The following is a 25,810-nucleotide window of genomic DNA, read 5'->3' on the forward strand; positions in this document are numbered from 1 at the left end:
AGTGGAAAGATTTTGAGTTTCTCAGGAAGCAAGGCCCTCCATATATAATTAAGAAGGAGGCAGTGCTTTACAGAAAGGGTTGTCCAGCATTGGAACAGGCTGCTCAGGGAAGTGGTGGAGTCACCATCCCTGGAGGTATTTAAAAGATGTGTAGATGTGGTGCTTAGGGACATGGCTTGGTGGTGACCTGGCAATGCTGAGTTAATGGTTGGACTTGATGATCTTAAAGGTCTCTTCCAACCAAAACAATTCTGTGATTCTGTGAAATAAATATTAGAATCAGTCCAGCTCTTCCACAAAATACAGCATTAAACTGATGAAGAAATAGTTAATTTCTGGCTCATATAAGAAACCATCAGCTATTGTATTGGTTTGGATGGATTTTTAATCTAATAGAAGTTGGCACAAGTGAGGGAATTCTTGTGACATTTCTCACACAGGTGCATTCCAATTTTTTACTTCCACTGGGAGGCATCTACCCAGTTTCTCATGCTGGTTTTAAATTAGCACCAATTCAATATTCATCAGAGCCATATATAAATCTTGATAAAATCTTCATGGTTAGATGTTGTGCCCCAAATACCTTGTTTCAGGAAATGGTGTCACATAAAAAGAAAACCTGGGATCGGGTGGGAATTCAGCATTGTTCCTTATTCACTGGAGCATGAAAAAGGGCTGATCACACATGAAGATTGTCCCTGCACCTGCTTTTCTCTCAGACAAATTCCATGCTGACAGCACTTAGATGTGAATTTCCATATAACGTGAACACAGATGGCTATCACTGAGGAAACATATTTATTTGGTGAAGACTAAGCCTGGCATTACATGCACAGATGCATTCATCAAAAACAAGGGCAAATTACCAAATCAAATTAAGAGAGGAACACTCTAATGATCTGTAATTCCTTCCTTTTAGACACACTTAGAGTGTTTTTAAAAGGTATCTGTAATATTATTAATGAGACCTGCATTATAAAGAGGGACCATATTTTTGCATGAAAAATTATAAATAAGTTAGACATTTAGCTGTTTGTTAAGTCGGTTTGAAGAAAATACAGAGCTAGACATATGACATGGGAATGGCATATAAACCAATAATACAAAATATTATAAAACTGAGGTTCAATAAGGACAAGGGTCAGGTCCTGAACTTGGGCCACAACAAACCCCTGCAATGCTACAGGCTTGGGCAAGACTGACTGGAAAGCTGCCCAGTGGAAAGGGACCTGGGGCTGTTGTTCAACAGCCGGCTGAATATGATCCAGCAGTGTGCCCAGGTGGCCAAGAAGGCCAATGGCTTCCTGGCTTGTATCAGAAACGGTGTGGCCAGCAGGAGAAGGGAAGTGATTGTGCTCCTGTTCTCGGCACTGGTGAGGCCACACCTCAAATACAGTTTCAGATCCCTCCCTACAAGAAGGACACTGAGGTGATGGAGCGTGTCCAGAGAAAGGCAACGAAGCTGGTGAAGGGTTTTAGAGAAAAAGTCCTATGAGAAGCAGCTGAGGAAACTGGGGTTGTTTAGTCAGAGAAAAGGAGACTCAGGGGTGACCTTATCACTCTCTACAACTACCTGAAAGGAGGCTGTAGTGAGGTGGGGGTCAGTCTCTTCTCCCAAGTAACAAGCAATAGGACGAGAGAAAATGGCCTCAAGTTGTGCCAGGGGAGATCTAGGTTGGCTATTAGGAAAAATTTCTTTACAGAAAGGGTTGTTAAGCATTGGAACAGGCTGCCCAGGGCAGTGGTTGAGTCACCATCCCTGTAGGTATTAAAAGATGTGTGGATGTGTTGCTTAGGGATTAGGTTTAGTGGCAACTTGGCAGTGCTGGGTTAATGGTTGAACTAAATGATCTTAAAAGTCACTTCCAACCAAAACGATCCCGTTATTCTGTAAAACAAAATGGCTAACTTTGTCATTCCTAAGAAAGGAATACTACTTAGCTGTTAATCAGCTGCCACTCCTAAGATTGTGAGCCAGCACTGTTATATTAATGTAAAGGAACAGCCAAAGGATGATCAGAGGGTTTGTAAAGGCTCCCTACATTATTACAACGCCAGGGCAATGTGCCAGTCCGAAAAGCTTCACTCGTGACATGCTGATAAACTTGTAATGATTTGGTATCTACTACTAGCAGGAGGGAACAGATCCTGAAGCTATGGATAGTTCATGCCCTTCTGGACACCACAGGGAATTATAAGCAATGTGCTCATTTCCTCTATTTTCCTTCTTTATGCACTGTGCTTTATGCATTCAGAATGCTAAGAAACCATCAGTTAATTAATGTTTGCTTCACATCTATTATTATCATCAAGGAAGTAAATAATACTTTATCCTATTTTAAGGAGAACCACAGAAATCAGAGTATCCTTTGTGAGAAGAAATCCTCTTCCATTGGTAGAATCAGGGATAGGACAAAATTATATAACATACTAAGTCAGTCAAAACAAGAAGTCAGCTTTAACATCTTTCTGTATTATTAAAATTATAAACTGTAAAGCTTGACACAAATTTAGGCATATCACTAGCTCATTTTGTTCACAAAATAAGAAATTCCATCAGGTTAAAATTTCTTCATGCTATCACACCTACGCTACTATCAATACTGGAAAATGAAGGCATGACTGTGTTTCTGTGCACTCAGAACATCAATACAGCATAGGTGAAGACGTACTCAGAATTTTGCACAACTGCTTTTAAATTAGTTTTTAAATGTTTACATTTTAAAATTAATGTCTACAAAAGGGATAATGTCATACATTAGGGATAAGTTTCAGAATACTGAAAATGTCCAAAACCGCTGGACTTTGTTACTAATGGTTTTTACATTCGTGGGCATTCAGCTGTTTTTCTGATCCTTAGTTACCAGGAAAATTAATGTACATTATAACTTTTTGTAATCCTTTCCTTATTTCCAACTCAATTGGATTAAGTAGTAAAAATGTGATCAAACAATATAATCTGGATTAAATGTTTTGAATAACCAGATAAGCAGTTGTATCTGAGAAATCAAGAAACAAGTCAGATAGTTCCCAGCAAAAAAAAACCCAGTGTGCTTCATAAATCTGGATTATTGAGATCAAGTGAGATTAGTTACATCAGGGCACATACATGTTTTTGTTCAGGTCAGAAAATACATCTAAATTATTTTTATTTTAAGCATGATGTGTTACTTTTTAATATAGCAAATTTTATCAAAACAGTACATTACATCTGTTTTAGTGCAACTAACTGGAAATTTAAAGGGGTATTTTAAAAACGGGTATTTCCTAAGGACTTACCTTATCATTCACTACGCTTTTTCCATCCCAGGCCCATCCTCGTTTTGTGAAATAATTTACAGTTGCAAATTCAATTAATGCAGAGAATACAAATGCATAACAAACAGCAATAAACCAATCCATAGCTGTTGCATATGCTACTTTGGGGAGTGAATTTCGAGCACTGATGCTCAGAGTTGTCATTGTCAACACAGTTGTCACTCCTGCAAGGGGAAAAAAACACAGAACATCAACAATTTTACTTGGATTTTGCATATTAACAAAAATACAAACCAAAAATCATTATGGTATGTTTGTGATACAAAATGGAAAATTTGCTTATCTATGTTGGTGACAAACTGCCAGAACCATACTAAAGGCTGAATTCCTTTGAATTATTTTAGTACAATTTTGTTGTTTAAACTTCCCTTTTTTAATCAGCTGAAGATTTTACTTAAAGGAGATAGACAATGTTTTATTCCCCCCCCCCCCGCCCCCTTTTTTTAGCTATCAGGATGGGTAAAGGACAAAACTAACAATTCCTTAGTGGAATCATAATATTTTGTAGCATTACAGTAATAATGATTAGTATTTGGCTTCACTGCAGTGGCTTCAGGTCTGGTGCCCATCTTTACTGAGAGCATCACACAAATTAAGCTTTGTTATTAGAAATAATGATTTTTTTTTTCTTTTTGCTGTTAGCTGTCTCACTAACCATCCAGTGACATCACTGAAGACATAAGCAAGCTAAGTTTTCATTTGGATAACATGGATTTTTTTCTAGAACAGCATATTGATTTGAAACATCCTATTATTATAACTGTGTATTATGGGTCAGAAAACGAGACTTGATGATTCAGGCAGATGGCAGTTATTAAAAGCACTTTACAGTATTTTGTATATAATGAAGGCCTAGTAGGAAGCCAGAAATTATACTTAAAAAAATCAGAATAAAAGTTATATGGGAGTAAAGGAAAAGAATAACATTTTTCTGAATCAGCTGTAGTAAGCAGAAACCCCAGCCACAACTGCAGTCTCCATTCCTTACGTAAATCAGTTTTCCCACCACAGGCTGAATCACACTCAGACAAACTAAAATATTCCCTTTGTGGCACACCGTTAAACACACCTCCAGAATGAAAAGCAACACGAAGTGATATACTTAGCACAGATCAGCAAACTTACAGTCCATTATGACAGGCAAAGGAGATGCCATGGCGGAAGTATTAGTAACAGCACATCACCGCTTCAACAACTACACACTCACAAAACTGTTGTAAGAGGATTCCCAAGAGAAACTAAGGTCACTCTCCCTAAGCCAGATCCTCCACTGTCAGCAATCTGTCACCTGGGCTCTGAGGATCGACCTAGCTCAAATTTTCCTTCTGCCACAAAAGAAGCATTTTTAACCACTGTGTTAAAGGAAAGACAGGAAGCAATGACACCTACTCAGACCTCTTCACACTTTGCAATTTCCATTCTGCCTGTAAAGAATCTCCATTTCTGAGGGTCCTACAAAGGATGATAGAGCAAAGCTAAGTGGACTCAACCTCAGCACTACTCTCCCTTGATGTGCTCCTGAAGGCCTGTGCAGCAGGGAAAACAAGGCACGGAAGCATCCTGCTGAGTCACACAGTATCCAGACACTTTAGCAAACATAATTCTCTAATTGCTATTTTTCAGCCTCCATGAATTAAAGAAGGGCATTTGGTCTGGAATCAGCCATGACACTGTTGGGTTCTGCTAGCCTATACAACGAAAATGAAGTAGCTCTCATACCATATTGTATGAAAATGTGTAGACAATATATTTTGTAAAGAACTTATTCTCTCGTAACACTTACACAACATATGGCTTAATTATTTTCAGCACCTCAGGGAAAATGCAGTCTGTCTTACATTTAAAATTATCACACACAAATTTTAACACTGCTCCTGAGCTGCAGATAAATAATTTTAATTATCAGTAGTATCAGTAAAGTGATTGTTTCTCAGAGATAAGATGACCTTATGCACATGTAAATATATACAGCTGCACAGGTTTAAGTCCTACCTCTTAGTATAAACTAGTCTTCTGGAAGCCCCATTGGCTTCATCAGAAATCTAATTTAAGATTAACTTAACCTTTTCTAGTCTCAACTAAAACATCATGAATTTACATGTTCTACCTTGCTACGAGTTGACAATTTCTCTTAAAAATTCAGCAAGCCACATCACTTTGTGACCCAAATGCTAATCAGACAGCACAATCAGATAATTGCCAATGCTCTTCCATTTATTCCTTCACTCTACAAAGTCAGTGATGTTCAAGCTACCACTTGGTTCTCCCACTGAGTGGGAAAAAACGGGACAGAGAATTAATGTGCTACCTGTCTGTTTAGGAATCTCTAGTATTTTTTATACTTGCTATTCCTCTTCAGTCAAAAGAGAGATGATTTTGCACTAGTTTATATAGAGGTCAAGAACTATCTTGTATAGTCCAGGATCCAGCAGATGAGGCACTGAACAGGTGCCAGAAGGACATGGACAGGTATCATCTTGTAAGAGACCATGAGCAATCATCAGTTTGTCTTTAAAAAGGATCCAAAAATAAACCATTGACATTTTCATTCTCCGAAGAGGAACAAGCATTTTATACTTGACAGTAAATATACACCAACAGCATTACAACTTCTCAGAAGTGCATGCCTATAAAAGCTAAATATCTTCTATCACTACAAGTTCATCTACTCGGGCCACGTCTGGAGCTATTTAATTGCCTAGGATTTTTTCTTAGGTGTTGCCTTTGAAACAGCATCTGCTCACCAGAGGGCCAATATCCATCTCCAGGGCTCTAAATTCAACACTTGTCACTGGCACTATACTTATATATGTGGAAAATAGCAGCTCTTTCATATTTTGGACTCCAGCACAGATGGATACCATTCAAGATGAATTTAAAGTTAAGACAGCCAACTCTGGGTAAACAATTTACGTCATTCAATGGTATAGGGCACTGCCACACCACAGTGGAAGAAGTAAACTGAACAAAATAGAAATGCCTAACTAAAAACATACAGTGGAAATTGGAGGAGCTAGCACCTAAATATTAGAGTTAAAAACTGTCATGATGACTAGTTTATAACCACATTTCCGTGCAAAAGTCAGGCTACTCTTTGACAAGTTCTTTTGGATCCTAATTTCACCTTTTGTCTATCAACTGTTCTACTTGAACAGATTTTAGTCAGCTAAAGCATGCCCTAGCCTTTTTGTGTTAGAATGTGGACATCTCCTTTGAAAAGTAAAAGGCTTAAACAATGAGTTACCAAGGGACATTTCTGTAACAAAAGCTTTGCAAATAATTTGTACAAAATGCTTAAAATGTGTTCCATTCCTTATAATGTCATGCTACTCCTCCCATAATTTTACCTTTTCATCAGAGCACTTTGTGAAGATACACAAAATGGTTGAAGAACATATCACAAAAGGAGTGATAAATTACTTTCTTTTTTAAATTAGGAAACTAATTCAATCACTATATTATGTCACTCTTTCTTTTTTCTTTACAGTAATTGCAAATGTTGTTAAGCAATTAGATCACTCGACCTGGTCCAAAACCCGAACAGATTTATAAATACAAATAGCATAGCAGAAAGAAAAGACTGCTGTCCCTTTTAGAGAGCTACAGATTACTATCTCATTTTATCACTCCAGGAGTAAACGGCTGAGGTCTAAACAAAAGCTTAAAAGTTCTGGAGACAGTGTAATTCTGAAGTATTATACCACAACACTTGGCTACATACGCTACTGTTGTTTTTTTACTTATGCAATGCATAGGTACTATTAAAAAACACCATACAGAAGGAGTGTACATTGATTCTTCTCAGACACCAGGAGATAACTGTGAACAACCATTAAGAGAAAGATGTAGAAATTAGTTTAAATGCACTGTCTACTCTTTGTACTAGAAGAACACCACAAAAGGCTAGAAACATTTTTCAATAGCATGGGAGGCCAAAGTCCATAACATAATCTTTTTCCAAAAAAGTTGTGTTCAGTCAGTCAGTTAAGTTGCATATCATAGTATGTAGCTTATTGTACACATCATGGTGTGTAGCCAAGCGTTGTGGTGTAATACTTCAGAATTACACAGCACGAAGTCAGCACTCATGTTGCTTCACTGTACCAATACTGAGCAATGAAACAGTTCCCCACTGATCGACAGAAAAGCTAATTCCCAAAGCTGAATGGCAAGTGCTATTCACCCCAGCTCTCGTAAAAGTCACATGTCGTTATGCCACTATTGGAATATGACTCAATGTCTTGGCACACCACTGAGGTGAGAAGACATACTAGTTCATTTGCAGCCAGCTCAGTCTAACTAGGGGCTACAGTTTTCTAGGTATGCTTGCCCACTGCCTACTGCTAGATTGCTATGTCTACAGTTAGCAGAAATTCCCAATTAAGAAATTACAGACTGAAAATTGTGACTGGTGGGATATCTCTAAAGGAACAAAAGATAACCTGCAGCATGGGAAAGAAGAAGTAAATTAAAGACAGTTGAGGATTTTTTTTCAACAAAATCGGAAAAGGTATTTAGTATTTTGTTCAAAAGGAAGGGTTTACATTATTCAATTTCCATGTAAAAATAACTAGAGGACAGTTCTGAACTGCTCTCAGGTTGTGTGCCTACCTCTCTATAGGTACACAATTTAAAAGTCTGTATATTTCAGGTCTAAATGGCTTTTTGCTTCAAAATGTACATTAATTAATATAGATTCAGAAAAGATAAATCAAGAACAACCAAAACACAGGGATAGAAATGTAGGATAAGAATAAAATTATCACAGAGAACAGAGTCCTGAAAAAAGACCGTAGCTACGTGAATGCAAAATTCTGCATCTTGGACAATGTACTAAAAAATACAACAACTCTAATTACTGTGCTTGCCTGCTACAGGTATCAGAGAATATGTATCTAACTATATTCATTTTAACATTCTCATTCCTATTCTGTGTGAGTTAAAACACGGAGACAACTGTAGCACTAAGAAAACTAATTTCTGATTTTTCTGTCACCTGCATCTAATGCAGCTATTCAAATATATGTGATGCTTTAAATGTTATGACCCATTAAAATGAAGTGAGAATTAAAGAAGCTGCACAGGATTAGCTTTCCTAATATCATTGACACTGAATGCGTAACAATAAACACATTATTAAATGAAACACATTTTAATCTTGCACTAAATGAAGGCATTATGAACCAGGTTTATTTCCTTTTGTTAAAAATGCAATCAAATGCTTTTCAAATTTATCTGCTAGAGAAAACACATTCAAGACTTATTTAATTAACAATGATAAAACTTTCTTCTTCCATTAATTTAAAGGAAAGCTGAAACAATATAACATTACTCCATAATTAATTTGGGATATCTTAGGTCAACAATATTAAACAGATGCCATAAAGGAAAGGGATTAAAGAGCTCAACTATAAAAGAAGTCTTATTATACCAAGCCCTTAATGTTAACTTAGAACTTACATTGAGAGAGACTAGAAAGGGGAAAGAAAAGTCAGTTCTTTCAAACATGAAATAATAAATAGAAAGTCGTGCTTTGAATGACTGGGAGTTATGTTTCTTTGAATGAAAAAGGCCTCCAGTAGTTAGTCCTTTCCAGGACCTGGCAATTCTGAAGAAGGTACTTGAAATACATTCCTCATTGATTCTGAAAAATTTTATCAAAACTAATACTTTCCACTTAATCATATTTTAATATTGATATAGTTATTATACAATGAAAAGATGTGTATCTAGCAAGTAACTGCTGCATATAAAAAATAAACATGATCAATAAAAATGAAAGTAAAATCTCCTGCAACTTAGATAATTCCCTGCCAGAGGTAGCTTGTTTTAACTTACCTGTGGTATGAGCTTCATTTGTCCCTGAGTGGAGTCTACCTGAAAGTACTACCCAAACGAGACCTTGAGTGTGCCTGCCCAGCTCTAACTGTTGAGATTAATTCAGTACAAGCCAGAAAAGAGTAAGAAGCAATAGATGAACTTTGTTGCGCAACCGTATCTAAGTTCACATTTTTGTAACACATTTAGGCAGGAGACTAGAGAGTGTCAGAAATACTAGTGACAACTGCTGCCAGTAGGTATGGAGACAGACTGTGAGATTCACCTGGAGCTACGTGATTAGAGAGACCATTGGCAGCTTATGCTGACAATCTCACCTAGAGTGTAAAAGAATGTTAAGAAATAGCTCCTCAGGGGACATCCAGCTCAATGAAGAAGGCTAAGCCTGAGGTGCAGATACTGCATGCAGGGGCTAGGCTCCTCCACCAGGCAGAGTCTGGACATGTCTTGTTCCCCTAGGTCCAAGGTGCTAGTCTAAGCTGTCCTCTAGGGGATGGAGCCCTGACTGGTGCATGAGGTGCATGTCTGTGTGGCAGAAATAACATACTAGCATAGAAATTGCTATCTCCTTGATATACCCATTGTGCTTAGTAAAAGGATTTTAGATTTTATATCACTGGGTGGTGCGATTCTTGCAGCCATCCTACCCACTTCCCTCAAGACATCCTGAAACAGGACACTGTCCATTACCCATATTATGCTAAACCCCCAGGACAGTAAAGCAGCAGGCTGCCATGCAGATGTTACTTAATTCAAATAACCATACATTAAAAAAAAAAAAAAATCAAGAACAAGAAAGAGGTATGCAGGAGGTGACACAACATTCCAGGAAAATTATCCTAGTGCCTTGTGACTGTTGTAGTGCCTTGTAACCAACACCACAGTAACAGAAACTGCATTTTAGGAAGAGAAGAAGTGAGACTTTTTTTTGGACAAACCAGTTACTCTCCTAAATGTATAAAAGGGGCTACAGAAAAGGGCAAAGACAAAGATATAGAAGGATTTGAGAGTTCACTTGCAAGGCTGGAAAACAGAAATCTGCATTTTGATAAGGAGAATTGGACAAATTCACAGAAGATTTTGAAGAAAGAAAAGAAAAATCTGCCTGATTGATTGATAACTGCCTCGGAAAACATGATAGAATTAGTTCCGACTAAAACCACTGACTTCAGTAAGGCTCATACTCAAATCTGCAGTTTTTCACAATGCTTTGTGTGGCATTTGAGACAGGAAGTGTTTTGTTTTGCATCATACTTAATACGCATTTGAGTTTGGCCTAATTTTTTTTAAGAGTGCATGGTGTTTATGATGACTAATCACATACAGCATTTCTGGTGGTCAAATCCACACAGAGATTACTTTCTCTTTTTTTGTTGTTGTGCTAGTCTCTTTTTCTTTAAAAGGGAAGAAATTAAAAGAACTTCAAGTTGGGCAAGTAAGAAAGACATCTGTTACTTTGCTTTAAGAAAAGGCAAGACCTTGTTGCAAAAGAAACACCATTATTTTGCGCTGTTGAAGCTGTTTGCTACCTTACAGTACACTCCAATCTGAACTAGAGAGAAAGTGCCCAGACCCCCAGAATAGGGTTTCTTTTAAAGAACTGCAGCTTGCAAAGTTTAACACATTCAAATAATTCAACAAAATTCAAATTTAGCTTGCTTAATTTACAAACATATTTAGAAATGTGCTTATCTACCAAGTACCAAAATATTTAGATAATATCAAGGTAAGCAAGAAAATTCAGAAAATAATCCAAATTTACTTCTTAAATAGAGACATTATCTCTTTCCATTCTGTGAAAAATTTTCCAACTTCAAAGAGTCAAGGATATATGGACAGTTCTTTCTTATGGGTGAATTTTCAAAAATATTCTGAGGAGATCTGTAAGCTGCGGTTGAAAACTGATAGGATGACAAATAGTATCACATTCTACAAACACACTGACTTAAATGAAAAAGGCCTTTACCAAGCAGGCTTCAGAAATGTTTCCTAACAGATTCATCTGTGGCAAACAAAACTAATGCTACTCAGTATACTCACCAAAGACTGTCCTGGCAGGTACAGATTCTCTGTTGAGCCAGAATGACACTTGAGAGAGAATGACAGTCATGATACAGGGGAGGTAAGTCTGAATGACAAAATAACCAATTTTTCTCTTCAAGTGAAAATGAGCCGTCATTACTGTATATTCACCTAGATGCCACAAATACACAAAATACAATGAAAGAAAGGGTTATCATCTTAAGAAAGTCCATTTCTTTGGTAAAAGAAAGTTTAGTACATTTATGTGAACCAAATTTACTACAGTAAAATCGCACAGAACATATTTTGTAGTAGAAAGCATCCTACAGAATATCAGAAAGTTTTTGAGTTCAGCTACACTTTATTCCCACTGAGCTCCAGGAAAGACCAGTGTTCAGGAACTTACAGCAACTCTTGTATGACCTGACAAGAACTTCAGTCCTGCAGGTTTCTGCACATAAGCAACTCTCTGCGTTCATACAAAAGCACCTCAATCTACAGTCAGAAGGCAATCATGGGGGTCCATCACAGCCTAGCATATGTAGGAACACAGTCTGGTAGAATAATGCCAGTATTTAATGCCAAAAACATGATAAAAGGAAAACAATGGTCGAAACTACATGTTTCACCACTTAGTAGACAAAAAAGCATAGTTTACCCTATGAAATTAAACAATTATCCCAGTCTTAGGTTATAAACATTATGGTTCAAGACTGAACTCCAGACAGTATTAAAAAACAGTACTGAGGACAAGCTTACCTTTGCTATCACTAGTTACTGGTTAACTTGAAAAAATCTGTGAAGTGCTGCTATGTTGTACTTGAACCATACATTAATGGACTATGCCTAATATCTTGTATTTTGCAACATGTTTTTTCACTACCCTTCTAATACCACCAGCAATGTCTATGGTCTTCATAGCCAAGTGAGTGCCTTTTTCTTTGAAGTACCTTTTACTAACCTGTACTTGATTTAACTGTCTCTTTCCCAATTGTTTGGCCTAAAAGATCATACTGATTCAATCTTGAGCCGTCTGGTGCCACCTGCACTGAATCTGAAGCATTATAAGTCCAAATGTACGTTACCTCTGAAGTTGTGTATGCATCTGTAGGAAATAAGACAAAATATTTTGTCAGCAATTTAAATTAACCAGCTTCCATCAAAAGTCATAGAATTAGAAGAGATAGTTAATAAAAAAAAAATACACAACCCCACAAAACCTTAAAATGATATGGTTAAAAAAAAAACCAAACTCTGGCCATTATTTAAAATAGCTTTACTGTAGAATAAATATCTCTTGCAGCATGGGAACATTTGTGATCTTATGAACCACGATTTATTGTTATTAAATTACAAACATCATCTCTTCTATGCTGTTAATATCTTGTCACAGATTAGATAATACATGTAACCTAAAACTCTGGGAAAACCAGATGAAAAGAACAACAATTTGCAAGGTTAAGACACACAGAATTTTTGAAAATCTATTCCTATATTGTTCTGAGTTTCCATTGTCCCCACTTTCCACATGTATCACAAGCATTTTATTATTAGCTGAAACGCATACATAAATATGGAAAGCCAGGTTCAGTGACAATGCCCTTAAACTTCTGGTGGCTCTGTGCCTTGCTCTGTATACCCTCTTAAACTTCACTCCTTGTGGGATGTGCTGACATTAACCAGGCTGCTCTCTCAGTGCATTCATGATCAAACGTACATCTAGCCCAGGGTCTGTCAAAATAATCTAGAATGAAAGCAAATTAACACTGTATTTTAAATAGCATTAATGCCTCTCCAGTAAGAAAGAAAAAAATTCAGTATTTCTTGCAGGTTTTTCCAGCCTAATACCCTACTAACAAATGAAGCATGAAAGGAAAAGGGTAAACCACTGAAGGAAGAAATCGTGTGTTTATTTTGATTGACTGAGACAAGTACATTGTAAGTCTTATACCATAACTGCAGTGAAGCGAAAAAGAAAAGCAGTATTTCTGTTGGACTGCAAACATTTTCACTTGAGAAGTCTCTGGAGGCGCAAGAAGAAACTTCTTCATGCAACTAGCCATAAATTGCATGACTAACAAAATCTAGCAGGTGGGTAGCATGTAGAGATTTTTAACACCTCCACTCTATGTTTCCAGCTTCCCACAAGAAGCAAACCAGCACTTTAAAGCTGGTTTACACTCTGCTTTAAAGCGAACCAGCACTTGACTTGGCCCCACCTCCCCACCATTGGCTAGACTTTTTAATAAGGATAAAGAAAGGTAATTTATTAAGCTACAGCTTCTTCAATACATTCAGTTTGACTTTTCTCTTATGTATACAAAAAAAACCCTGAGACATTCGTACAGGCCCACAATGCTCCTAGCAATGTAAGATAAGCAGCATACGTAGAGCTGTGACAAATATATACACCACTGGCAGACTTGTCTCAGCTAAACCAAAATCCTCAGGATTTCTGCTTATTTTCACCACAATTCATCATTCAAATTCCAGAATAAAAGCTGAAAAATGTACAGCAGTCTAGACATGAGTTATAGGTAAAGAAATAAACGAGTGTGAAGCAGTTCAAAATGAACAGAAACAAGAGTCCCCTGGATGTGCCAACAGGCTGGAGAACAGGTGACTATGGGGGAAATGGCAGACAGCTTTTCTAAAACCACATTGCTCTAGAAAACCAGAAACCATGGACAGAGAACAAAGAACAAATTACTAAACAAAATACCCCAAACAAACAAATGAGAGAAAAAAAAGAAAAAAAAAGAAAAAAATTGTTCACGCAAAGTCTAGTATACATAGTGAGAAGGGCTTCCAACTTAGGAATGGAAATGAAGTCATACTATAAAACAGTCTCTTGGCCTGACAAGTATCAGTTTCATTATTACGTTCTTCCTTAAGTCATTTTGAGGCTACTTATTGAGGCTTTTTTCCTCCCACACCTTCTAAATCAAACACACCTTGCTCTCACATACGTGTACGTATTATTAGTCAGTAGCCAGTTTCGGCTAACATCTCTGGTGTTAGTTAAGCCATATTATGTACTAAAATGTAATATTCAGGGGGCCAAAAAGACTCAATGAAACAAATAAGAATTCTAATGAACTTTCATCTCCATAGCCAAGATTCCCCTCTAATGTGGAAACATCATCAGAAACACAGGCTTAGTCTAATTTGTTCCAAACTCCAAGGAAAAGGGCTATGCCAGGGTTATGGAGAGAGTGTGCAGGGTGCTCTGACAATGTTCTTCTGGTTAATGATGTCCTCAGCAGCAGCTTATCACCTGTTTTGAAACCTGTTGCTGCAATTAATGTAAAATCAGACAAAATTCAAAGGTTTCCTCAAAAAAACATTCCCTTTCCTGGGCCCAGCAGAGAACGTAGGCTGCATTCAGAGAAAAAAAGAAAATCTTTCAGTGAACAAAATCCAAGAAATACGTTATCCTAATTAATGAAGAAGAAAAAAGGCTGTAAAATAGTTAAATGAAGTTATGCTGCTGTTAAAGTAATACTAGTAAGATCAAAGACCACCTGTCTATAACATTCAGATGCATTAATGAGTGAATTTTTTTATCACAAGGAAACATTTGTTGTTGTCTTCTTTGACTAAGAATGTAAAACAAAGTATCATTAACAATAAAGAAAAAATAAATGTTTCAATAAATGAAAACAAACATTCTTTGAAGTCTTTAATCTGCTTTCACTAATACTACACAGGCTACTCGCCCCAGGTCTGCATTCATCGGTATGGTTTGCATGCTGGAATAAAAGCAGATCAGTGCAGTGCTGAATTAGGTGCATAGTGTTTATTGTTAACTGAAGTCAAGAAAGCTTTAAAATACATTAGAAAATACAACGCTGAATAGATGAGAGAGATTTCCACGCGTCAGGTTGCAAACTTTTTAAAATGTACCACCTTGTGGTTTAAACCTTTCCTGTAACAACTTATTGAAACAAAGTCATTCTGAGCAAAGTTAGATACTCACTAACCAAAGGCTATACTTCCTGTTAGATACTTACAGCTGCCAAATTTGAGGGGGCATGAGTGAGCATCCATGGGGAAGTCCTCCAAGTGCATTGGACATTCAGCTTGGACGGTAAGCCTAAAAGGCAAGAGACCGCTATGCATTTAAGTCAGTTAGCAGGACAAGAAAATCAGTTCCACCGAAATGAACAGAGTTCATGATGATTTAGGAGATGAAACTGAAATGTTACATATTAAACTAATTGAAATTTAAATCAGCTCTCACTTCTCTTTTATGTGTTCCTTTGGAAGGCATTGACTTATCAGATCAAAAACCTGAATGATTTGACCTCAAAACTATAAGCAAAGGCCACTTAAATGAAGATACAAATTATGTAACTGCAGGTTGATAAGACCAGTCATTTTCTTATAATATTCTGAGGTACATGTGTGATTACATGGCTCTCAAAGGCTCATTACAGAAGCACATAAATACAGTTAACTTGCTAAAGGACTGTGCTCCACAGTTTTCTGAATTGTTTTCTTTTACAGTTTGAATGGATGATGTAGCAACATTTATGTTCTTTCGGAAGATTGCTGCTACTCTTTCTCCATATTACTTGTGGTTATTATTTTTATTTCTGTATAAGCATGACAGTATGTTAGCAATGCATTTGCTTTTGCTCATTTTGTGAAAAAATCCCAGCAATATCCCTGTATCATATATGGGGATTAATATGATAAAAACTAATTTAAAACAGTTTGAAGAAAGTTTTTGACAAGAGTTTGCTTTCCCATTATTTTTAATTAAGAAAACAACCCCAAAACAAAAAAATCCCTCTGTTTCTCCTGCCTATTTTGTAAGTCTCCTCTGGGTAGAGCTATTTTTGCTGGATGTCTTTGTCCCTCTTCATCCAGCCTCAAAAATCAGCTACATCCTCCTGTCCTCTCAGTGGTTCATACTCACTGTCTTCCCCACTATGTTCTTCCACCCTGCCACCCCAAAATATTCCATATTTCTATTGTCCCACTCCCCAGGCAAGTTTTTGCAGTCAAGGGGCGGAGAGAGGGAGAGAGAGAAGAGTGACCAAACAGCTGAAGGCAAAGGGAAGAACTTCATGAACCTTTGATATAAGTTACACTATAATTTTAAATAAACAAATAAAAATGTCTGCTTAAAATCTAGACAATTAAAACAGTTTACACATTGATCTCATAACCCCAGAAGCAACATACTTATAAGTCATGAAAATATTTATTTAGCTGACATAATCCATCTTATGTTTTTTTAAAAAAAATTCTTCATAATGGTTTCAAACAGTAGTTATTACTTATAGCACATGATTCTACCTTCTGGAGGGAGGGAATTTCAGTCAGATTATACAGATACAAGTGCAAATATTGATTAGAGCTCATGCAAAAATACTATAAATGGGGTTCTCGATTTATTTTCAGCAAGCTTTTCTGAACCTCTCCAACCACTACATCGTATTAGCAGTCTACCCATCAACAGTCAACACTGCAAGGGTTTGGGTGTTGTATAGTAAAACAGGCTTAAGGGATGCTGGTATAGCGGCATGGAAAAAATTGCATGTACATGTGTGCTTTACAGCCCACATTTTATATCTTACTTAGGCTGGGGATTTTAAGTCTACATTCACAACAGATGAAACTTATTAAATATTCTCAAAGATAAAGAAAAAACCTAAGTCAGGGGTTTCTGGAAAGTCAGATAAATTTTTTCCAAAAAATTCATATAGGTAACATTATTCCAAAAAGGGTAACTGAAGAAGAAATGTCATACAAGAATGCTGCTTATGTCTATACATGCTATTTATATTTTTTTTCATAAATTCTAAGCAAATTTAATACATTTTACCAGCTAAATGTTTATTTTAGCTGCTAATCATGGACAGGATGCAAAAATTTACTCTAAGTAAAATATTGTAATTAGATATAAAGAAACAGTTATTACAGATTAAGACGTATTTTCCATGTAGTTCTTGCTGGAAAGCATTTGAAGCCTTGTTAACCCTTTCTTCTTTGTTTTTTATTGCCACTGATTTTAATAGTAAATTTGCTTAAGGGTTCACATGGTCGCTACAATGGGTGCAGTAACAGGCAAAATTCATGTACTATTCTAATCGTCCTGAGAAGGAGCTGGCAAGCTGAGTATGCTTAACAGTTCTTACATGGCGATTCCCATCTAAAGGTCTCAAAGCACTTTATGCAGGTGGTCAGTTTCTACAATATATTACAGAGGTATGAAGACTGAGGAAAATGCGGGGAAACTAATCTAACCCATAATCAGCCAACGCTTGTAACAGAACTGGAAACAAAATGTACATTCTCCTATCTTTCTTTCTGCTAAAAGAAATAAAATAAAAGGAGAGTCCTCCTGGAACCTTATTTAATTTTTATCTGGAAAAAACACGTCAAGATATAGCTTGAATAGAGGAGAGATGAGAGGACTTGCCTCATGGTGTACAAGAGAGTCCCATCATCTTGGATTCTAAGAAGCTTGTTTGGCATTGTCATGTTATGAGCCACTGACTTCTTCCCATTGTGAAAAAACGTATCTGGGGTCCAGATTTTGCTCGCCATTAAGTTGTTCAGACGAAGAATGTTCATTGGGCCCTTAAACTTTAATCTCTCATCCTTCCACTTCTGACGGAAGAAAACATCTATTGTATATTCCTGTAATGAAATAAAGATATGCTTTTTTGACACAATGAAACATTAATCTGCTTTTTGAAGGCCAAAACAGAAAAGCTCTGGTTGCAAAAATTCTCTTGGGAAAATTGTCAAGGGAGAACAACCATCCAACAAAGTTGTATTAACACTGAGAATAATAAACAGGAGGTCAATTTCTTAAGGGTATGACATTCTCCATTGTTGCTAGCTGTTGCTTGTATACCAAACCCTTCCAATGTTTAGATTTCTGTACCTGATACACATAGTATGTGTGACAAGGGCAATTTCGATAAACACAGCTATTTTACATGAAGAAGTAACAAAAAAATACACGGAAGGATATTTAATAGTTCTTGCAGAAGACACACCTGAAGCAGAGTAACATAGCATTTCAAGAGCACAAAGAATGGCTGAGACTGGAAGGAAGGAAACAAGGTTACCCATAAAGGGTACAGTATATTCAGGCACACTGATGTAAGAGTTTTCCAAAGGGGAAAGTAAGGCTCTGTAGTGGTCCTGATTTTATTAAGAGAAGTACAGAGACAGGCAAAAATAGGTGATGATTAAGAGGTGAAAAAAACTGTCTCCTGAACTTTATTCTCATGCCTGATCTTGGAGTACTGTCTGGAGGAAAGGATGAAAGTGAAAACAGACTGATGACTTTGACCAGATGTTCACATCACCCAGAGCTGGGTATCCCATTTGCTGGGTTTTATTGCTGTTCTAAACAAATAAACAAACAAACAAGATATTGATTAAAAATTGATAATGTAAACTCATCAACTAACTCCAAATTGGATTTGTAAATGGATTTAGCGGTTTGCTACTGTCAGCACAGCATACAAACTGGAATAGAGGAAGTTAAGAACTTTATTGGAAGCAAATTGCATTCTGTGTATTGGCAAATGCTACCTTGGTGCAGTTCCAGTCTTGTTGGACAGGTGCAAAATGGATCCATGATTTCAAAATATTATTATGTTCCAACAGACTGTACTATTGCAATTACTCTGCAATGCTACATTTTACATAAACCATTTTCAAGTAAATTATCTATGAATGGACAAATTCTGATAAAATTCAACCAATATAAAATATTCAAGTGATTTCAATGTAAAAGTGATTTCAACAAACTTATCTGCCCTCATCACTTTCTGCTGGCTCCCTTGTGTGATGATTAACAAGGCTTAAGTTTTTTCTCAGTCAATCAGACAATGGTACAAAAGGAGTGCTGAGTAGAAAGCGAGAAGTGACAGCCCTTTACAGCTCCTTTGGTCTGTGACTCAAGGAGTTCTGAGGTCCTTTTCCAGGTCAGGGCCAGAGGCTAAGACGAGCACATGGAATAAAGGAAAGAGAATTCTGTTACCTGAAGGAGCATGGCAGGGGCAGGAGAGAAAGCAGTTGTCATTAGGAACTGTGACAGGTGCTTGGGGAGAACTCTTTGACATGATGTAATGGGATACTTACAAACTAATCTGACAAAAACCACAAGCACAATTTTTAACTTTATCAAGAGGTCTTATATTACTACAATACATTTTTGTCATTTTTCTAATTGAAATTATATTTACTCAAAGAAATATTAAATAAAACACTTAAAATTTCATCAGCCAGTGAAGCTGAGAAATGTCCAGAGAATGGCAACAAGGCTGGTGAAGGGTCTGAAGAGCAAGTCTTATGAGGAGCAGCTGAGGGAACTGGGATTGTTTAGTTCTGGAGAGAGAGGCTCAGGGGAAACCTTATTGTTCTTTACAACTGCCTGAAAGGAGGTTGTGGAGAGATGGCGGTTGGTCTCTTCTCCCTTATAACAAGTGACAGGACGAGAGGAAACGGCCTTAAGTTGCACCAGGGGAGATCTAGGTTAGGTATCAGAATAAACTTCTTTACAGAGAGGACTGTGAAGCATTGGAACAGGCTGCCCAGGGAGGTGGTGAAGTCCCCATCCCTGGAAGTGTTTAAAAGACATGTAGGTGTGGTGCTGAGGGACATGGTTTAGGGACCCTGGCAGTGCAGGGTGAATGGTTGGACTCAATGATTTTAAAGGTCTCTTCCAACCAGATGATTCTATGGTTCTAAGTACTGAAAAATAATTCACTGGGTATCTTTAATGCTATTATCTCTAATAACATTTTATTAAATATATCTGTGAAATACAAAACTATGCACTTCTAAAACATATATTGCTTTGACATTATACCTGACCTTTTACTGTCTTTCATCATTGCCACAGACACTGCCTCATGACAAGTAATTTGTGCATTTCTCTGATAGACACATTCAATTGTCCAATTTCATTTGCCAATTTGTATGTTGTTTTATTTGCTAAATATTATGTGACTTAAAAGTACAAATTCCAAGTCACAAAATACATAAAATCACAATGAGCAGTGTGCTTGAAGCAGGGGGAATATAGGGAATCCGGATAGAAATTCCAGTAATTCAAGGAAAACTATTGCCCTAAAAGCCTCCTTGTGTTTTCTATCTGAGGGGATTTGCCAATAAATCATCACTATGTATGATAAGATTGATGTTTGAAGTATAAAGAGGTGGAAAGAAGAGCCTGAGGGAGTAAGGCTTTGAAATCCCACTGAAATTCAACAGAGTGAGAGATAAGTCCTACAGGTTCTCTTGACAAATATTCCTGTACATAAATGGTAACAACATAGATCTTACATTTCTGTAATGTTTCCATCAATAAAGAATTTCAAAGGCCCTGTTTCTTCACTGTCTTCAGAAATACATAAAAATAATTACAAGAGATAAAAAATAATAATTAAAAAAAACCCAACCCCAAACAAACAGGAAATGCCACCAAATCAAAACAGCAACAATTCATAAAAAAACATCTGAGGCATGGCAGCTGCTTCGGAAATGGAGTAAGCAGGACAGAGTCTGAGCTGCAGCCTTGCAAGATCCCACTGATAAATCTCTGACTGATCCACAGGTATTTCTAATCTCTCCATCGAATCAGTGCTGGAAATCTTTATTTGCAGAACATCCCATTGTGAATGATCATGAACACCTTCCCCTTCCATTTGTCAAAATAGCAACAAAATGTCTCATAATTCTTAAACAACTTACCTTTCTATAAACCTCAGTGTATTTTTCAAAGCATTGGGATCTCAATTTTTCTATGAACTGAAACCAAGGCACAGAGATGAAATTCCATGTCCCAGTCCATTTACAGAGTTATTATGAAAAGCAAAATAGAATCCATGCTTTTGGCATCCTGATGCTATGTTCGCTGATCCCATGTTCCCTCCTGAGACAAACCTATTCTACTTAGGATCATGAATATCCCTATGACAATTACTATACAAAACAAATGAAAAAAACAGGAAACTATTAAACTATTTTGAATATAATCAATGTGATAAAAAGCCAGCATTTATCAAAAGATGCTAATAAAGGTTTTGTAACTATTTCCTGTTCCATATATGTGCCGCAGTACTAAATGCTGTGTAATGTGAACTTTCCAAGCAAGACTAACATTCTGTTAGAAACACAATCTGGACTCTAGAATAAAAGACTCAGATTAATACCTGATACTCATTTCATACCACCTGCAGATATTCTCCCATATGAAAAAACCTGTCCTGTCTCTGGACGTTACCAAATCTCTCTCTCATATATAGGGCAGTATCTTCACAAAATCACAAGAGCATACTTCCAGGACTACGAAGGACTCCTGTGACCATTTCTAGACAGTGAATGCTTCATTTGTGTCTGAAACGGTGCTTTCACAGTTGGGTTCAAACATAGTACAATTAAACATAATCTTTCAAATATCAGTTATGCCAGCTTACATGAAATTTTAGGTAGAGATGATGTTAAAAAGCACTTGAGATTCTGTCATTTCAATGGTCAGAAGAATAAAATGGTGAAGGAATTTCATTCTTCTGCTAATATGCACTTGTTGTGTATAGCAGTATGCACAGGAAAAAAAAAAAAAAGACATTAGTATCTCTGGGAGAAACTTTAACTGACCTGAGTATAAGCAATCCCTCCTCACTACATGGCAGTCTTCTTTTTTCACTAAGGCCAGATTTGCATGGGAAAAGTTCAAATAATAAAAAATGAACTCTTATCCTCTCAGCTAATGGTTGGCAGATTTTGGCAGTCTTTGCATCTGGAGTAAAGATGGAAGTGTTCCAAACATCTCAAAAACTGTGAATGTCCATTAGCAAGCAGTACTGTCATGGAGCAGACTGAACATTTTATTAATCACTTGCTGGAACACAGCATTTTGTTTAGTTCAGGCCAAAGTTCCTCATTCCCTACTTGTAAAGATTTTCTTGACCACTGTTAAAGTCATTAACTGACACACATATGTAACCATGAAAGCAAATTTCAAATACTATCAAATATAAAACTTTAAAAAGTCAATTACTCCCTTCCCCCCCAAAAAAGTGAAAATAGCACACATATCTTTTTATTGATTCCTTAAAGAAGTCAGAAATACTGTGGCTGATCCACTGACAAGATAAACACATAAGATTCATGGACCTAAACCTCACCTAGCTAATAATAGGGCCTTCATATTAATATTTACATTAGTATAATTTATTAATTTTAGTATTTAAAAAGCACATTCTTGGTGTTGTAATTTTTCTTTCTGTTTAGCTTAAAAACACCAACACTATTAGTATGCAACTAGTACTGTTGAATACTAATATGGTTGGTATGCAAATAAGTATCAAAACTACTTTCAGGAAAACCAAGAAGGAGACTTAAAAAAATGCAAGTATTCAAAGCAAAATAATCTGCCCAGTATATCCATTCTTGCTATAGTCTGTATTTGTGGGTTTGAGAAGTGCAAGTTTGTGGTGGAACTTCTGCAAATTAATTGCCAAACTTGCTCACTAAGCATTTGGATCTAGCTTTTGAGTCCCTGCTGAAATTAGCTCTACAGTGAGAGGACCAAATCATTTGTTAGTTGTCTTGGCCATTTCATTCTCTCTGGGATAGATTTATGAAGTTTGCAAATGGCATACACAAAGGCTAACACACTACAACAGTCTGCAAAAACCCAAAGTTCTTGAAGTACGCTGTTGTATGTCTTGTCTTTACCTAGTCATGTCTACCAGATTGGGCAAACTGTTTCTACCATCTCCATCTACTTTCTACTTGTCTTCTCTATTAAAAAAAAAAATAAAAAAAAATTTCTAACAGTATCATGACTGAAAGAGTTCAGGATGGAATTCTCCTCTCCCCAAGCCCCCCTCAATGCTCCAGTCATAAACACTGATTACTCAGGCTCTGTTAAAGCACTTCACTATCTGTGTATCTAGCATCAAATCTCACTGCACAGATGTATAAATCGAGTCCATTCGTTCTTTTCCAAAACTTACCTTCTGATGTGTACAAAACAGAGAACATAGAAGGAAATAGCAGTCAGCCAGAAATTCCTTTCAGATCTTTGGGAAGTTGGATTATATACACCCGTGAACAGAATTCTTGAAAATATTCTAAATAAACTCCCTTATGAAGGAGGGTTGTGGTTTGAAACTGCACTGTTTGTTATTTTTTATGAAAACTCTTAACAGCCCTGTTAAAAACTTAAACTATCATCTCATCACTGCATTTCAAAGGAACATGTATTCATTTTTAAATACATAAGTAATGTCTGCCAGATATATAAGACCTTTAATACTATAAAGAATATGTGGTATATTTCTAGCAAATTGTAGTATGATTTTCCTCTATCTAAAGAACTCATTTCAAGCCTTTATTTCTGCTCTGTCTGCCAACCAGTCATTTTTGTCTAAGCATTTAATCAAAACATGACGTATTTGAAAAAAATATTGAAAAAATGTGTTTAACGAGTTTGAAGGATAGGGAAGAGAAAGTCTTCTTATTCGTATCATTTATGAAAAGGATCTTCTCTGAATTATTTTCTTTTCCCATAGACCTGATGTAGAATGAACTCTGAATAAACACTGAGAAGGGATAAGAGAGGAATGTGAAAGACACAAGTAGGGATTACTTAGAAAAGAGACTACAGGATGTTATTCACAGTGCTGTCACTGAAAATACAAACACTTCTCATTACTCTTTTTTTATTCAGATATGGAGAAAAGACAACTCTGAAACACAATGGATGTTTGGTGCCAGGGACAGGAATGCAAACAAGAGGTACACTGAGAGCTAATGTCAGTGAAGGGCTTGGACACAGCCTCTGACAAATCAATCTCCAGTATTGATCCACTTGGTAGGATGCTGCACAGGGGAGCAAGTTTTCCCACAGAATAAAAGGACAGAAACTCTGCAAGTGATCATGTGACATAACCTCAAAATTGCAACCTATCGTTTTAATAAAAGGGAATAGCGCAACCAAGTTATTGACTTCTCAAAAATATATAAATGATAAAAAGACAAGCTAGATGCTCCCCAGCACCAAAGAAAGCCAAGTGTATTTGTCATTTGTTTGCCTTTTACTCTTTAGTCTTCTGTTACTGGGTTAAAATAAATGCTACAGTAAAATACTTGCAGTGTGTTTTTTAATCTCCGTGAAAAAAATCATCTTGGTGCATTCCCTTACTCTATCCTGACTTACATATCATACAATCCCTGTAAACTCCTCTCCATAGCTTCTCTCCATAGTTAAGAAACCATTGCTAATAATTAGACTTTGAAACAGTTACAAAGTAAGTTTAATACAAAAAACCAAAATCTGAAACACAAAATGGAATAAGGAGATCTGAAAAATGGACACAACAGAAGAAATGTGGTTCCAGTTCAGCCACTCTCTCTAAATAACGATCTTCAATTGTAGTGAGAGATGCTATAGCAATCCTTCCAGTGATTTCTGCATTTCACCTTCAGACTTCATTGAAAAATTCTGTTCTGGCTATATTTGAAAAATCAGAAACATTTCTTGAAAGTTTAATTGAAAACTGACAAGATGGAAGCGCATGTAGTGATGAACTAGCTGAGTATGACCATCCCTACAGAGAAATGTTAATGTTTCTTGACTTGAGTGAAAAAATAGAGGTCTTTCAAAGACCTAAGATATAACCACAGTGTATAACAAAACTCCCCAAAGATAACGAAAAGCTAAGGTTGAAAGTTGAAACACAAAACTTTCAGAAAGTTTGCTAGTTTCGATATTCAAACAAAACTGATTCAGGTCCTGCCACTTACTAATGGTACTGTAGGAAAGCAGGACAGACTGTTCCCAGTGACAATTAGAAAGACTGCTCTGAGGCAAAATTTGGTAAAATCTTGGCAAAGCTTTCTACACAGCAGACCTCATATAAAGGTTCTCAGTGCCTACATGCTCCATCTTGCATACAATAACTACTGCTTGAGGGGTAAATATGCTTCTGATTTATTATTTATATTATTTTTTTCTATCAAGGACATTAGCACTCATGGCTATCTGGGAAATTTTTGAAGCCAAAATGTCAGGAGACTTTGCAAAGAAAGAAAGTCAGAAAAAGCTGTAAAAGTAGTATGTTCGCAGTGCTAAAATCAGAGTTAGGAGCACATATATTTATAAAGATACGTCAATCTAGCAGACTTCAAATAATTAATTTTCAAAAAACAGAGAAATTATCAGGTTTAATGTGTAAATTAAATTACTTCCATTTTGTTATCCTACAAATCATAATCCATACAAAATTATCCTTCACCTTAGAATTTTCAAATATTATATATTTTAATTTAATTACACACGTTTTAATTAGCCTTTTTAATCATGATTTAGCTTTATAACTCTTTAGAAAATTCAGACATGCTCTGTTTTTCAATTGTCCAGTTGAATTTTGGTATGTTTGTTTTTTTAAACAATGCAACTTTCCTTCTCTCAGGGTAATGTCAAAATAAATTTGTATCACTGATCTGGCTGGAAGCCTATAAAGCATAGCATAGTAATACTGAACTTAAACATTTCAGAGAAATAACAGCTCAAAAAGACAGAATAGTGACAGTAAAATCTGTTTGATCCCATGTTTTTATTTGCCTTCCTTGATTCTCATTAGTT

The 25,810-nt window shown here is 36.5% G+C and overlaps 1 protein-coding gene across 1 annotated transcript in view; it reads right to left on the bottom strand.

The window, feature by feature from the left end:
* Positions 1 to 25,810, bottom strand: part of GABRA2 (gamma-aminobutyric acid (GABA) A receptor, alpha 2) — a gene marked incomplete at its 5' end in the record, with an annotated part of 31,311 nt that overhangs the window by 2,281 nt on the left and 3,220 nt on the right. Inside the window, 5 exons of the mRNA XM_010139605.1 lie at positions 3,280 to 3,482; positions 11,197 to 11,349; positions 12,140 to 12,283; positions 15,192 to 15,274; positions 17,612 to 17,832. Coding sequence (XP_010137907.1) covers positions 3,280 to 3,482; positions 11,197 to 11,349; positions 12,140 to 12,283; positions 15,192 to 15,274; positions 17,612 to 17,832 — 804 coding nt within the window. The remainder of the gene's footprint in view (positions 1 to 3,279; positions 3,483 to 11,196; positions 11,350 to 12,139; positions 12,284 to 15,191; positions 15,275 to 17,611; positions 17,833 to 25,810) is intronic.

Source organism: Buceros rhinoceros, unplaced genomic scaffold (genome assembly GCF_000710305.1).
Source record: "Buceros rhinoceros silvestris isolate BGI_N320 unplaced genomic scaffold, ASM71030v1 scaffold2117, whole genome shotgun sequence".
In the NCBI taxonomy this organism is placed as follows: domain Eukaryota; kingdom Metazoa; phylum Chordata; class Aves; order Bucerotiformes; family Bucerotidae; genus Buceros; species Buceros rhinoceros.